The sequence below is a fragment of the Polyodon spathula genome, chromosome 4 (genome assembly GCF_017654505.1).
Source record: "Polyodon spathula isolate WHYD16114869_AA chromosome 4, ASM1765450v1, whole genome shotgun sequence".
NCBI classification, from domain to species: domain Eukaryota; kingdom Metazoa; phylum Chordata; class Actinopteri; order Acipenseriformes; family Polyodontidae; genus Polyodon; species Polyodon spathula.
In genome coordinates, this window is record NC_054537.1 from 81,962,617 (window position 1) to 81,978,662 (window position 16,046).

General features: G+C 35.4%; 1 protein-coding gene across 4 annotated transcripts in view; it reads right to left on the reverse strand.

Moving 5' to 3' along the window:
- LOC121314944 (vacuolar protein sorting-associated protein 13B-like) overlaps window positions 1–16,046 on the reverse strand; it is a 356,349-nt gene that overhangs the window by 284,291 nt on the left and 56,012 nt on the right. For all 4 annotated transcript variants that reach the window (XM_041248730.1, XM_041248729.1, XM_041248731.1 and 1 more), the window contains exons 13-16: window positions 13,739–13,933; window positions 12,416–12,585; window positions 11,788–11,982; window positions 5,776–5,900 (exon numbers count right to left, since the gene is read on the reverse strand). In XM_041248730.1, the coding sequence (XP_041104664.1) occupies window positions 5,776–5,900; window positions 11,788–11,982; window positions 12,416–12,585; window positions 13,739–13,933 (685 nt within the window). The remainder of the gene's footprint in view (window positions 1–5,775; window positions 5,901–11,787; window positions 11,983–12,415; window positions 12,586–13,738; window positions 13,934–16,046) is intronic.

Here is a 16,046-nt window from a genome sequence, read left to right on the forward strand (position 1 = left end):
AGCTACAGGAAACACTTATGAAAACATAGCTGCAGGAGATGTTGGCACAAGATAGGCTTTCTTAAGAACTGTGAAATCGTACTTAAAGAATTGTGTTCATATTTCATGTTGCGAAAGACAAAAACAAAGGCAGACAGTCATTTCAAGGTTGAGTGACAGACAATCGCCAAACATCTGCTTAACACTTGAAATCTCTGGTTAAAAGTATTACTTTATTCCCTTTCACCTGTTTACATGCCAAATGGTTTCATCGATCCATTAAAAAAAAAGATGATTTTTAATTTAAAGGCTTTAGAAGATGCAAGTAGCAAAACAACTCAGGAGAAGAGTGACGGCTGGTGAAGTTTTAGAAAGTTCACCATGTCTCAAGTGCTGATGTACTACATTAGATGAAAGCCAGTGAGATCTATTCAATTGATCTAGACGGTGGCAAATTTATTTTCTGACCTCAATTAAATTACTAAAATAGACCCTTCCCTGGTGATTTTTTACAGACATAAATGTACTAACGGGATTTGCTTGGACTGTTAGATGTTTGTTTTTATACCCTTAACACCCATTTTAATTACAATAGTGCTGATACTTAAATCTGTTGCTCTTTAGATCCCAGTGGCTTGTATCAGCACAGTTTAAAAGTCTACGGTAGCTTTCGGATACAACAGAAGCATCCTCAGTTAGAAAATCAACTCAGCAGAAACGTAACGGTATGTAAGTCAACCCCAGAAAGTTTCCTGTAGTAAAAGCATAGCAAAGTGAAATAAAGCCTAGTCAAAGCATGGTAAAGCACAGGTAAGGATTGTAAATGCCAGAGAGGTACAAGAAAGGATATTAAAAGATCATGGCAAATCATGGCAAACTATTGTAAATGCATAGCATAACCACAGGAAAACTGTAAAATTAAGTGATTTCTTTTTTTTTTGTTATTATCAAGAATGAAAAATAATAATTGAATACAATCTATTTAATTATGCAAGTTTAACAGCTTCAGCAGTGGACATTTGGACATGTTTGAACTGTGACACCATAATATTTCTAATGATTTACATCTCTTTTACACAATTAGTCCTTAAAACTGCCATTCCTTAGTCCCAGTTTAACTCTTTGAGCTGCAAAGCCATAATTTAAAGACTGTTTGGTTCCATATTCGTGGCAGCAACACATTTACGACAAATCTGACTTGCCAAAGTAAACAAAGGCGTAGCTCTTTGATGCTAGAACAAAAATCTCTGAGGTTTGTCTACGGATCTTGAACTTCTCATTAAGTATGACAATAATATGTGCCAACAGGTATAAAGAAAGTTTCATACGAAACACACACATCTATGTAAACATTGAACAGCAGCAGAAAGATTGTGCTTGAAAAAAATCTTCAAACCACCAATTTTAGTATCGAACATATTTTGAGCTAATTCCAAAGTATTTTCAAGTAGGAGTATCTCACAGAAATGTCTTGATTGGCATTTAAGAATACTATAAAATAACCGTTGTTATTATTTTTTTTAATTACACATTATTAATGGCTTAATTAACTATTTATAGCATCTACTACAGAAAATACATGTTTGTTTTGTCACACCAAATTATCATATTTTGAAGTACAAGAAATGTAACCAATTCAGTACAATATACATGTAACATTACTCACATAATAACCCTATGGTAGCTAAGAGTTAATAAAAGCTAGGAGTCGTCAATACACCTTTTTGTGTTAAAACGTTCTGCAAACTACAGTATAGACATTTTAGAGACAGTATCGCGGATAATAAAAATGTTTCACAGACAAAGACTGAAAATCTACTTCAGAGAACATTCCCAGCTGGATATAGAATGGCTTAGACTTTTCTTCACACAAATATATTAACCCAACAAAAAGCCCCAAGAGACTAACTGGCTAGCCGAAGTTCATAAAAACATTAATAAAAGACCACTATGTTAAATTATGGCCTGCTATACATACTGTTCTAGTAGGTTAAATATAATAGAATATGTTACTGTCAGGTGCTTCACATGGGAAACATTGACTAAATATGAAAAGCTCTGAACAATGCAGGTGGCTCGTTTTTAAAGATGCTAATTTTAACTGCAATAGCATGTTTAATTCAGACTCGCTGCATGATTTCTATAAAGTTCATGGTTCATATGCTGACTTTGATTAAATGTAAGTAGTGTTTGATGCATTTCAGCTGTAGTTTTATTCACTTCAACCCCAAGTTCATTTAACAGGATTTCTCCTCTCTTGTGTCCTGTGCACTTAGTTACTGAGGGGGTTGTTTCTAGTTAGCTTAGATAATTTACTTGCTGAAGTTTTCATGCTGAAGTTAAGCATTTTTTAGACCTGATAATGCTTATGGCAAATGGTCGTCTAACTTTGTAATGGAGTGACATAAGAACGTTTAAAGTTTTTGAAGCATCCAACATCTGGGAACACAAAAAACATTACTCTGTTGATTGACAGAAGTATTTAGTAAAAACAGGACAAGCTTAATGCTAGCAAATGGATTTAAGGTACTGCATTTATTAAAGTCTATTAAAATAAGGACTGATGGCCGTTATTTTGCAAGCCTCACTCTACACGTATGCACAACATTTTTACATTAACAAGAATTTAAGGATTGGGTGACCATTTAATATATATATATATATATATATATATATATATATATATATATATATATATATCTATATATAATATATAATATTTTCATATCATTTTGATACATAATGTAATCAAAGACAAAATGAATGTGTTCTACATGGTTTCTTTGATGTCTTAGGAATTTAGATGACCTTTTGCTATTGTCATTTGTCTTGATGTACAATTTCCATTTGTCAGTTTTTCACTACAGTCAAAAATTTTGTGATTAAAACTACAAAGTGGTATGAACCAAGTCACCATAACATTATTAAGCAGGTTTCATTTGACTTTATGAAGTAAAATGAGCTCCTTCTATAGGGTGATGCAAAACCCTTGGCCATAGCTGTAAAGTCAAAAATGTATATTCAAATGTTCATAAACATGCTGGTTTAAAAGAAAAAAATCTGAGGTTACACATTGATATCTAAACACATAAAAAAGCCAAAGACAGACATTTTAAATTGACAGAAGAAAAAACAATGAAAATATTTTGATACACTGATGACAGATAAGTCATGTTTATAACCAGCCAAAATGGTTGTGAGAGCAGAGCTTGGTTTCTAATTTCTTCCTCATTAGTTCAGTTCATTATCTATTAGCAAGAAAGCCCCTGACAAACCCTGATGCTGCTATACAGATATACACTGTGAGCCTCCCTTTTTTTGTTTTCAAAGTTCATATTGCAATTGTTCATTTATATAATATATATATATATATATATATATATATAATATATATATATATATATATATATATATATATATATATATACACACACATACAGATATATACACACTTTTTTTTTGAAATACCTATAAGTCGGTGTTATGGTGCTTTGACTGCGAGTTGCCTGCCATAGACATATATAATGGTGGCTAGATGAGTCGGTGTTAGTACAGTACAACACAGTATATGCCAGCGCCCTCTAGTACACAGCAGTGTATGGGCAGAAACACATAAGGAAATTTGATACAGCTCACTAGATGGTGCTGACTTACTTTTATGAAGACACTTTGGCTGACTCTAGCCTACATTACATACTGTATATCTGTGGTGGGCAACTAGACCTGAAGAGCAGTTCCTGCACACAAGTGAAAGCACCTTAACACAGACTTACCAAAAACTGTAAGAAAAAAACACACAGTATTTGAGAAATTACTATAAGAACCACTCATAATCATTGAAAAACTGAATACAGAACAGGAAGAACATTACATGCGAAGTTATTTCCTTAACCATGAAGTTAAGAAATCACAGTTCACACATCAAAGCTGCTGTGCTATATACTGTTGTTTTCGATATTCTGTGTATATTTTTAAATCATAGCATTGTAATTCTATTTACTCTAAAATGACTATATATGTGCAAATTGAAGACAGGAGGAGTGATTTTTACGTGAGTAGGTGCTTTGTATTCCATTTTTTTTTTTTTTTACTTTACGCATTTTTTCAACTTTCCTACAATTCTTTTCTTCTCTATGTAGACCACACGTAGACTGTACATACATGCAGACTGACATATAAACAGCACATTCCAGCTGCTACATTTTTAGAACTGATATTTACAAATTATTTATAAAGGTTATGAAAGCAAAACCAATTTAAATGCTACCACCTGGTGGTGTATCTATTTCATTCCATATCCAGTTGTCATTTCAAGCAAAACATGGTTTTAGGTTGAGGCAAAAAATTGTACAAAAAAATTCCATCAAACCAGTTCAGCATCATTCTTCAAATACCACACTGTTTGGTACCATGTACTGACTTTTTCAGAAATAACATTCCACGAGTGGATTGAATTTGGAAAATATTTAAAACGCTCTTCCCTAAGATCAGCAAATGTATAAAAATGGAACCAAAATTAAAATTCTGTTTGCAAATAGTTTGAGATCTTCTCTGGGTACCCACAGCGTGTAGTGCATTAGTTACCCACAGCGTGGAGCGCGACCGAGGAATTATGGAGGGTTTATTCTGCCTCATCGCACTTCAGCAACGTCCACTGGTCAGGCACCGTATGAGTCCAGGCAGAAACTTTCCATACTAGGCCCTGGTCTCCACGGTTCAGTAGCTTGGTAACATTTTGCTTAGCTTCAGTGAGTGAAAAGATCCAATTGGTTTGCCAATGGAAACAGAGGTTGCACCATGATCTCTAGTCCTGATCAGTTTAAACAGTGACCCAATCTTCAAATGTGTCATTTCAAACTGAGTGTAAAACAAGAGTGAGAATAAGGAGACACAGCCTTTACAAAAAGAAATAATTTGATTTGCATCTGCAGTGGGAGAAGAGAAAGGCTTTACAAACAGGTCAAGGGTATGTTCTGAAGCTAGAACACATTGTTACTTTTACTAATACAACTCAGAAAAATACTTTGGATCATCACAGGCCATCAAAACAACTAGACTGATCAATTAAAATACCACCAAAAATGGAATTGCATAAATATGAAATGTTACAAATGGAATACACCAGCTGCTGTGACCTTGTTTGTTTCTAAGACCAAGGTTTAAAGCAAGATATTGATCAGTAGTAGAGGAAATCAGCACTGATAACTGCTTGTCATCATTTACCTTCTGTAAAAGTCAAGGGAACATGCATGTTGAAAGATAGAACCTTATTATATAGCTTGATAAGGGTTACACCTGAACTAACTCAGCATCTTTAATATGTCCATTCAATCCTTTTACACATATGCTTTCTAAGGTATATAAGGTATTAGTTTGAACTGTATGCATGTAGGCAACAATTGTGGGGTATACATAAGCACAAATGAATAAAATGGCATACCAGATGCTGATTCAAGGACACTCAGCTTAAACACAAGAATCTTTCATCTCAAAAGTGTATCCTGTTTTTTATTTCATTTTTTCTTCTGATAAATACAGGAGTTTCTGTAGGAATCACAGTTATAAATACAAACATGTGAGGGTGTAACATTTTTCAAACAGAACAAGGGGGAAATTGACGTATTCAGACATACTATTACCACATTTCTTGGTGACAAAATAATATCATATAATCTACAACAACATCACCAGAGTTAGTGGTGTCTTAATTGGTTCAAATAAAGAGCCAAATCAAGAAGCAATACAGTATGTTAACATATTTTTCCATACAGTACTGAAGCAGAGCACTTTTCTTACCAGTATATAGGTAGCCTGAGCAGTTTTCCATAGAGGGCAGTGCTGAAAGAAGGAACTACTGGAGTTAAGGGGAGGAATGATCCTTCACTATCCAAGGAGGTCAGTCCTGCCTGGAAACCAAATATCTGCAACAAAAAAAAGGAGATCACAATGTGTGTGGGAAGGCAGCTTTAATAAACACAGGATGAAACATGTCCGCTCCAATTTTCTCTACAGTGGCTGCACACTAAACAGTTGCCAGTACCTCAACCCACCACCCAGACTGTCAAATGTCTGTCAGTACTGCCAGACACTTCCCACATCCCATCACACTCACAGCTTATCTACATAACTGCCACTGTGATTATCAAAAGGCTTGGCAGCAGAACTGCTGTTAAAACCAATACAATGAACAATGTGGCCCTTCTATCTATCTGCACACAATAATGCAGCATATATTAAACTAGGTACATCAATTTTCTTTTTATCTGTAACTGTGATTTGCATTTTCAGTAAATGCATTCACATCACTCACACATTCTTACTAAATGTAAATTCACAAAGTGTCATTTCTATTTTGTAGTTTATTCTGACGTACATAACTGCTTATTTTTAAGAGTGATTTTAGTTTTTAAGTTCACTAGAGCTTTGAGTAAAATTCTTCTACCTTATTCAACAACTTTTTAAAAAGTGTTTAGTTCTTTGCTATATATATTTTAAGGATACATCATATATAATTGCAGAATGTGACAGGAAGAGATATGAGACAGACTGATTTAGAGTTTGACAAAGGGGTACTGTGTACACTTATGTTGCTTTGACAAGAGAACACTAGATGGGGTTTTTATTTAGCCCACAAGCAAACCATTGCAAAAATATCCTGAATAGTTATGGGTTAACTGAGGCCAAACATTTAGGATATTAGCAATGTTTAGGATATTTAGGATATCAGACAGTATGAGCAAAGATTACTAATACAGACTGAATTAGAAGTGAGTAGTTTTTCGAGATTTACGATTATACGGTAAATACAGTATAATTGTAAATCTCGAAAAACTACTCACTTCTAAATCTTTTGTAGTCATCTTTGTATTACTTTAGTATAAATACATGTTAATTTGGATTCATATGTTGTTTTTTTCTGACTTTATGTGAACGAAAAAACACACATTTGCCCGTTCTCCCATTGGAAATAGTGATATTTTGAAATATCACTGTCCTGGTCACAAAAGCAAAGTTTGTGGGGAATAATAGCCATTTTCTATACTTTTGAGGCATAAGCAATTAGGAAATAACACTTACTACCCAGGAACAAAAAAAAAAAAATAATTTGTTACACAGTGTAATCAAAATAGCTTTTTCAGCTAACACCCAGTACTTCTGTTGCAATCCATTTACTGTCAGTGTATATGTATGTTTGCAAAAAACTTTGTTAATGCATCAGTTAGGGTTGATATTAAAACGACAAAAGTAGGGAAATGCGATGTTTGGGTTTTTAACCATAACTCTGCATTCCCTCCAACCCCCTTACAAGCAGTATAAGGTGCAAGGCAACACAAGCATCCACAGACAGCCATCATTAGTTAAGACGAACAACATGCAACTTTCTCCAGATAACACAAGAGACATCCATCTGCACTGCATAAAGATGGATATTTACAGAACACATGTGTGTGCTATCTGCCAACATAGTCCTAAAGCACTGGAGAATACAGAACATACTGGTGTTATAGCACAACATATACAGCCCAGCTGTGACAGTGAGGCCATCCCTCCCACTAAACTATTCTGTCGATCATCCAGTATGACAAACCCAAAAACTCTTGGTTGATCCGTGTTGTTGGTGCTGCCCTCTCAAACTGACATAGCACATTCTACTCACCCATGTAAGCACAGTTTCATAACAGTGGACCTCATACATTTCCATTTTTGCAGGTGACAATATTATTGTGCCATGCATCTGTCACATGGGTGTCCTGTTCTTAAAGTGCTCCCATCCCCCCATCCATGTTACTATCCCCCCATCCATGTTACCCCCCCCCCAAAACACTGGCACAGCAGTAGACCACATACACCTAGTGGACCATGATGATGAATGTCTCTTGTGTTACCAGGAGAGTGTTGCATGTTGTTCGTCTTAACTGATGATGGCTGTCTGTGGTTGCTTGTGTTGCTTTGCACCTTCCACTGCTTGTAAAGGGGGTAGGAGGGTATGCAGTTAGGGTTAAAAACCCTAACATCGCATTTCCCTACTTTTGTTTTAATATCAACACTAACTGATGCATTAGCAAACTTTTTTGCAAAGAATTTCCTTCCTTTTTGAGAATATATTTATAGCTAGAAAGCCTGTATATTCTATTATAGAGCACAAAAAGTAAACGTGGCCATATTTGTAAACTTGATTAAACATGTCACAGGTGTATACACGTTAAACACTGACACAGGTTTATATATAATACACAACAGTTTTTTCTTCACCTATTCAGACAAGGTATTTAACGATCTTAGCCCCACTACCATTCGTGCCGGCGCTACGATTTACTGGGCCCTGGTGCAAGACTATAAAGAGACACACACACACCCCACAGCACAACCTAAAGAAAATCTTTTGAAAATAAATACATCAGCAGCAAAATCTAGAATCAGTCAAAAACTGAGATGGCTGCATGGTGAGCCTACAGTGTGTAAAGAAGCGGTTGGCTGACGGCACATGCTTCGGAGGACGCGTGTGTTCGTCTTCATCCTTCCTAAATCAGTGGAAGCGGTGAGCTGAGCGTAAAAATAACCGGACATTCTAAATTGGGAGAAAATAATAAAAATAATTGGTGACGACTACATTAAATAAATAAATAAATAAATAAATAAATATAAATTCCATACCCGCCAATTTCACTGATTCATCAGTGGGATGGGTATTCATTTCCAGTCAGTTTGAAAACTTGTCAAACCAAGATGAGGAAAATAACAAATTATTTTCATGAGAATGGAGAAGTTTCAAAAGAAAACCGCAATGAACAAAATTCACATAAAACATTATTATTATTATTATTTTTTTTTTTTTTTTTTTTTTTCCCCCAATGTTTCCAGTACTGAAGAAGTCTGAAGGGACTAAATGTATGTGTACTATATAGTATTTAAATATGTATCATGCACTTAAAACATTAATATAGGTGATTTATTTTTTATTTTTGATTAGAAAATCAGGTACCTCCACTTTCTACCCATGTAGGGGTTATTATAATAAAACTCTACTTATTAAGTCGCACTAAGTATGGTTTATGTAGAAAGATACTAGCAATGTAAAAAACACATCCGGGTACCCGGCTTCCCGTGTCAACCTCTAAAACACATATGTTGTTATACTTATAAATTGCATGTATGCACAAGCAAGCTTTAATATGTATTATTGAATAAGGACTCGCTCCAGCTGTGAAAACAACCTCTGTATCCCCAGCTGCTATTTGAAGGAATTGCAAGCAGATTGATTCCAATCATTCTTACTATGAAGTTGGATACATAGACACAGTGTGAACATGTTTGCTCTTCTATAAAACATCAAATGTTTGAAACTATCGAAACATTTTAATAATTAAAAAAAAAAGAAACGGCAGCACAAGATGCTGCTGAGGATTAAATGGCTCTTGCGTAATATTTAATTTATTTACACTTTATTCACAGGATGCTGAGGATTTAAAAATACTACTAAATACATACTAAAGCCAAAACCACTGTTTATTCTGCAGACAAAAAAAGCATCAGTCTTAAATAAAGTTACTCAGATTAACCGTATAGAGTATCGCATTTGTATACCATAAGGCTTCTTCAGTTTTTTTTCTTTAGTTTAAACAAAGGTTGTGCAGGCCACGTAGTTTATTAACACGACAAAAACACTGTTTCTTTATGTATTAATAGAGATGTTTAAGGGAAAATACCAATATTTGTTTTAGCTATCAAGATGGTATGTATGTTTATAAATTTCCAGTGCCCTGCTTCAGATCAGCCAGTGGCCCCTGCTGAGGACACAGAGATTACAATTAGCATAGGCATCCATAGTAGTGCCAGCCACCTCAGCCACCTCCTGTGACAAGTAGTTGTCTTGCTACTAAGATTGTGGGATCACTAGCAATTACTTGTTATTTCCCCCCAACCGCCACTATCACCCTCAAAGAGGAAAGCGACCCCCCCCTGCAGTGAATCAGGCACATCTTAGCATGGATATGGATCTGTCTGAGGCAAGAGCCGAGAGTTACCCTCATACTGACCTTCTGATACAGACAGTCAAGAGGCTTGGCAAACAACCCACCCCATGCAACAAAAAAAACACCACCACTTCCTCAAACAGACAGCCACAGCATCCTAGTACTTCAGTAGAAGAATGCTAGATGCTCTGTTTCAATGTTTTGTGATGTAAAATTCATACAATCTTCTTGTCAATACCAAGTTCCATTACAGGTATGATCTGCTCTCAAGAAAGTGAGAAAAACAGGTACCTCCACTTTCTATCCATGCAGGGGTTAAAAAAGCAAATTATTATAATAAAATACTACTTATTAAGTCACACTAAGCATGGTTTATGTACTTACATTGTACTTGCATGTTAGCACAAGGTATTTAACAAACACTACATAACTCTTTCAGCACCAAAAAATTTCAAATTAAGGACCCTAAGATAACTCATTCAACATGTGAGTTTATAATAACAGATTCAGCCAAGTAAATGCCCAGGAAGCTTAAAGTTGTTATTAAGGCAAAAGTGTGGGTGGGGGGGTGGCAATGATTCAGGCAGGGGCGAAATTACAGGCATGATAGCAGAGAGAGTATTTTTAACATTAGGTAGGTAGATTGTGTTTTCAATTAGGCATGCTTAAAATTCAAAGGTAGAGCACAGCACACAGTCACGATAAAAAATCAAGAAGTGCAGTTAACATATTTATCCACTGGTGAAATACAATTGAAAGCTGATGCAGTATGTCCACTGTTTTGTCATTTCAAAACAAACATTAAACTTTAAAGTGTCCAGTGCAAAACCATATCAGGAAAAACACTAAAATGTATAAACATGTGAATTTTTCAGTCCACAACAATAAAGAGCTTTATATAATGTCTGAAAGTAATACATTGCAGTGTCCAGTGTGAAAACACAACACGAAATAATAAATGAACATCCAAAGTTGCACTATAGTATTGTAATATTCAATACAAAAGTGGTGCCTGAGTTACAAGGTCTTGCAGTGTTAAAAAAAACAAAAAAAACAACAACAATCTAAAATATGGATTGTAGCGTAAGAGGAAAGCGTCAATCAGACTGTGGTGTCTGTATCACCTGATCCCAAACCACCGAATTCCACGTCTTCGTTGTCTGAACCAAAGATAACCCCGACACTAACCTGAATCATTCAATGCACAGAGCAACTACACAAAGCAACTAAGGCCGTTTTTTCTATTCATGAGCCTGATTCCCATCAGGCTCTATTTGCACATTGTTAATATAAACTGGAAATTAATGGTGAAAATTTGACTTTCAGCTAAAAGTTGGGGTTGGGAGATCGTTCAAACTGAGGTGTTGACTCGGTAGAGTAGAGTAGAGTCTGCAGTGTTGAAAGTGTTAAGATGGACTCAAATTTGCAGTCCATGCAATTGATATTGTGGATGGTTTGATATATTTATTATTTATGCCATATCCTTCTACCCAGATTGGTAACTGACTAGTAACATAATATGGAAGAGGGGATAAAACAGAAGGGACTGCAAAAAAGAACATTAACTATAACTGAATTAACCTGTACTAACATAAATGCACAGTGTATCCATGGTGTAAAGGCCCTCCGCACTTACACCGTTACTACTGCTACTTAGTAAGAAGTGTGACTAATAATTTATGCAAATGTTTAAAACAGGCACATTAAATTAGTTACAAAAAAATCTTCTTTTTGTACAATTTGCCTTTTAAAGATCACTGCCAGTCACAATGGGTTACCAGAAAATGTATCAGATCAGATAAGATGATGCCATTCAGAAACCAGGGCTGTTTACCTTAAGGTAGCAGTGTGCGTAGCAGTGATGAAGAAGGTTATCAGATGGTTGGCTGAGGCTGCTGACAGTATTGATGAGCTGATCAGCATACATTGGCACAGAGTGCTCCAGGTTGACCTTGTCAACTTGTATTCTGAGGGCAGGCAGGGGTCTCAGGGGTTGAAAAGCAGGAGCGTTCACAGGGTGCGAGAAATTCTAGAATGAAGATGGAAAAAAGGTTGTTATGCTTAATTATTTTTTATTATATTACAGAAAGCCAGAATTACCATATTAACTATGTGCTACATGTTAGCAGATCAGATTTAAGATGAATAAACAAAGGAGGGTGTTGCACCATGAAGATAAAAAACTTCCCAGCATGGTATAGTTGTAATATTCTGGCAACATTTAATAGTATAACAACACATACAAGGCCTTATGTATTTATCAAATACATTGTATTGCACTAAAACTTATTTTACACTTAGCAAAATATTACATTATCATTATCAGTGTTATTAAGTGAGCAGAGATTACTCAGGTCTTCTTAACGGATGCCCAACAGCATGTCTTAACGTCTTCTACTTGTGCTAACATGCATTGCATGCACCTCAATGTAGCATGCAGTTATTGTTACTTAAATGTGGACCTTTTGGCCTAAGATGACTGGCAGCAGGCAGTCCAGGAGGTTGAATTCAGCCATGGGGATGGTGATAGTGATGTTCAATACAGTAACACAAGTGAGCCGTGTTGGGATAAACTCTTCCAAGGCAGCCACCTCCTCCGGACTTGGTAACACCCTTTTATCATCCACGATATCTATACAAATACAAATTGAAATAAATCCTTAACAACAGATATGCCCAACGATAGTTCAGTTAAATGCAGACAGTGGTTAGTTCAAACCAAACCTAAAGGAGTTTTTACCTGATAAAATAAACAAAAAGTAAAAACAATCAAAACTAAATGATGTTCACCTGCAATGAGAGAGTAAACGATCTGTCAAGTGCATTTCTTGAACACATTTTTATGAAAGCAAAAGTAAGCTGTATTTTGAATGCTCAGAATGCATCTCCACACTGTACTTTATTTGCAAACTGTCCTTACGAGCTCTTTGCAGTAGCAGAAGTGTGTTAATATTACCCAAACTTTACTCCTGCCACAGAAGAATTCTTTTTTTAAGCAACTGCCTGGAACATTATTCCAGCTGTCTCCCAGATTGTTATTTTTAAGTAGTCGGTTTGTGTAAGAGTGTTTGCTGTGTGCACCTCTGATCCAAAAGAAATGGGTATTAAAAGTGCTTGTGGGAATATAAGAAACAATAGATGGGCTTTGTAGAACTTTTAAAACTTGTATTCATGTGGATTATTACAGATGTTTTAAATAATTGTGGCCAGCGGAAGTTTGGGTTTAATCAAAATTTATATGACTTTATTCATACGACTGCTTAACCCTAATACCACAATCAAGTAAATATTAGAAGCTTTCATGCATAATACCATTAAAGCAGACTTTGCAGCTTCAGCTGCCTAGCCAAAACTCTGTTCTCATGCACTGTATATTCTGTTACACTTCATAATTCATTCAAAGACATCAAATAGTTCTACTTTTTTTCAAGTTTTTTTTTAAAGCATTTTAACAGATTCTCACACCAAGGGGTGGGAAAAAATAACTCATTTCAATTGACTGAAACCTTCAGAGAACTTCAATGAAATGCACCTGTTTATATAAATGTGTTGAGCACATTCTATTCATGTGGCAGGTGAGAGACAGTTCATTTAGAACTTTTCATGTGCTTTTCGTTACATGCTTCCATCACATTGGAAAACTTGCACCAAAGGTTCTTCTCTTGGGTTGTATTCATTCCCCTGACCTATGCAGCCCCGTGGTTAAAATGTGTTAAGATGACTGGTGCTGCACATGCAGGCTCAGGTGTTTTGAATCAGTATAACAACAAACATAAGGTACAAACCTGGATTTGGTTTGCTGTAAGATTCATATTCATGTTCCAATGAACATGCTACAATTTTCAGTATTCTGTGGACAGCACTACTATTAAAACAAATATCCAGGGGACCAACAACAAGACGCTTCACGGACATCTCCTGGACAATGGGTGGCTCCTCTTCTTTGCTTATGGAGGAGTATTCTTGCTGACTTCCTGAAACTAATAATAATAAACATAATGTAATAAACATAAACATGCTGTGATTCCAGAATAAGTATGACATTCTGAAATATTCAAACTCACTCAAAAAATGAGAGCACCTGGTGTTATTTATGTTAGTAAAAACAAATGATTACTAAAAAAATATATACATATATAACAGGGCTTCAAATCAGTTTTATGATGTGGAATTGTGACGGGGTACCCCCGCCCCTGGGTGTATTTGGTTTATTTTGTATAGTTTGGGTTATGTAGCACTGGGTGAGTTGAAGCGTATATTGGTATTTGGGTACGGGGAATGCACAAATTAGACTGTGCCTAGACTCAATTCAATGATTAATTAGCAATCGAGTCCTGGCACAGCTGTACATAAAAGAAAAGCAACACAATTTCTGACCTCGGGTTTGTGTGTTCATGGTGGAGAACGGGAGAGACAGAAGGAAGAAAGAAATAAAAATAGCAACAATTGCTATTCATGCTGGAGGACCAGCACATACTTGTTTGGGATTTGCCCATTGTTTTGTTTGTCTATGTATTTTGGCCAACGTGACGTTTTGTTTGTATAATGTTTTGTTTTGTTTAAACTCAGTACTGTGTCTCTGTATTTGCTGGTCTAACATCGCCCTTCAGCCATCCTTTCCACAGGAATGACAATATATTTGTTTATCATAGTTGTTTAGCATAGTTTTACATCTTTATGCAGTGCAAGACAAATAATTTTACCCTGTGGTCTAAACTGTGGCAAATGACTGTGGAGTGAAAAGATGATTTATCTCAGCTCAGCCTGCACTTAGTCATAAATGTCTTCTCTTAAGGCTTCTCACATTCACCCTGGTGACTTATGTTATCTTTTAAACCTTCAGCATTTTCCATCACTTTATTGTAATGGGTTACAACCTGTGGACATGCGTGACATGAGCAGGCACTGAATTAGTCTGAAACTGGACCAAACCTGCGTCCACAAAAAAAAAGTGAAACATTAACCATTTAAATTCCCAAGTGGTCACACAAAAAGCAGAAATTACTTTGCAGTTGCTAAACAAATCGAGTTAAACTGAGTGAATGATAATATCTGCTTTTTATTACCCTGGGTCAATAGACAAATAAAAATCACAGCAAGCCTCAGACAAAAGACAAGTGCATCAAACACAACTTTGTATTATGCAGGAATACAAAAAAAGGTTCATGGATAGAAACCTATTCTAGTACCATAATTAAAAAAACTGGAATATTGAGAGTTTCTATTAAATCAATTTAAAGTTATTAAAAGTAGCTACAATTGATCATCCCCTGCTATGACAGTATATTACCTAAAATATTTAGTGCTCAATAGTCTATTTCACAAGGAAATAGTGCTAATTGCATTCAGGTGTTAAGACCTTGATAAATCTGTCCAAACTACAGAATAGATGAATGTCTTTAAAAACAATTCTCTCATTTCTTTTAACTAACCAATCATTTAATAAAACATAATAAAAAACACCAACCAGCTACAGAACCGTCCTCTATTCATCTCTATTCTTCTATGGTATAGCATAACATTTGTCTGGTTTTCTATGTGGCAAATTTTGTATTTTCCTTTTTCTTTCTTTTTGGGGTTCAAATTACTATTTGATTTTTAAAATTAAAAGTCCTTTGGTCAATTTCACTTCCTTTTCCAAGTTTTACTGCATTTCACTGGGGCAGATTAATGGTAATATTAAACATATGGTAGTGGTAATGGGGAATAAAGACTTCAAGAAGCAACATAAGTTAGTATTTAAAGAATTATGCATATCTAGAATTCAGCCGCAATACAAAAGTCCATTATTCTAACTTAACACCCATAAGTAATAAAGAAAGCTTCAAAAGTTCACATTACATACACAGTACCTAAAGTTTAAGTTAGTCCTGTGGCAACGTCAACCAATTTGTTTTGATGTTATACGATAGTCCCACCAATAAAGGATAGTACTGACTGCAAGGCATTCCTATCACAACTGTAAATGAGTGCTGTTGAAGAGCTGAGATGTGCTTGGTACACTATCTCAAAATCTAAATTAGCCTGACAGCTGAGATTGACAGTATCTGTTTGAGATTTTTTTTTTTTTTTTTTTAAATTTAGATTATCATC